Source organism: Oncorhynchus masou, chromosome 29, assembly GCF_036934945.1.
Source record: "Oncorhynchus masou masou isolate Uvic2021 chromosome 29, UVic_Omas_1.1, whole genome shotgun sequence".
In the NCBI taxonomy this organism is placed as follows: domain Eukaryota; kingdom Metazoa; phylum Chordata; class Actinopteri; order Salmoniformes; family Salmonidae; genus Oncorhynchus; species Oncorhynchus masou.
Genome location: NC_088240.1, coordinates 72,547,511 through 72,548,225, shown reverse-complemented (window position 1 = coordinate 72,548,225; position 715 = coordinate 72,547,511). Strand labels below are relative to the sequence as shown.

The 715-nt window shown below is 63.6% G+C and overlaps 1 protein-coding gene across 1 annotated transcript; it reads right to left on the bottom strand.

Moving 5' to 3' along the window:
* LOC135519727 (uncharacterized) lies at positions 1-715 on the bottom strand. Its single transcript, XM_064944959.1, has 2 exons — positions 304-715; positions 1-245 (listed from the first exon to the last, which is right to left on the bottom strand). The coding sequence occupies exons 1-2, from the start codon at positions 713-715 to the stop codon at positions 1-3; spliced, it is 657 nt and encodes a 218-aa protein (XP_064801031.1).

Here is a 715-nt window from a genome sequence, read left to right as displayed (position 1 = left end):
CTATCCGTTGAAGTCCCCCGACGCAGCCTTGCTCCCTCGGTTCCGACCGTGTTTCACCACCGCTCTGACTGGTTGGCTGCGCCACCACCACCACCGACTGCTCACTCTCGTCCCCCAGCTGCTGCTCCACCACCACCACCACTCCTGCTCAGTCTCGTCCCCCAGCTGCTGCTCCGCCACCACCACCACCACCGACTGCTCACTCTCGTCCCCCAGCTGCTGCTCCGCCACCACCACCACCACTCCTGCTCAGTCTCGTCCCCCAGCTGCTGCTCCGCCACCATCACCACCACTCCTGCTCACTCTCATCCTCCAGCTGCTGCTCCGCCATCACCGACTGCTCACTCTCATCCACCAGCTGCTGCTCCGCCACCACCGACTGCTGCTGCTCTGCCACCACCGACTGCTCACTCTCATCCTCCAGCTGCTGCTCCACCACCACCGACTGCTCACTCTCATCCCCCAGCTGCTGCTCCACCACCACCACTGACTGCTCACTCTCATCCTCCTGCTGCTGCTCCGCCAACACCGACTGCTCACTCTCATCCTCCTGCTGCTGCTCCGCCACCACCGACTGCTCACTCTCATCCTCCAGCTGCTGCTCCGCCGACCACTCACTGTCAGTGTTCCTCCTGGGCTCAAGCCATGTTCCACCACCATCGTACTGCCCTGATTCGGGCTGCTGTCTGTCAGTGGAATGCCGGCTCGCTAGCAT

Coding starts and splice junctions, on each gene's coding strand:
- LOC135519727 (XM_064944959.1), bottom strand. CDS start 715: ATGCTAGCGAGCCGGCATTCCACTGACAGACAGCAGCCCGAATCAGGG. Junction 246..303: donor GCAGCAGCTGGAGGATGAGA/GTGAGCAGGAGT, acceptor GAGACTGAGCAG/GAGTGGTGGTGGTGGTGGCG.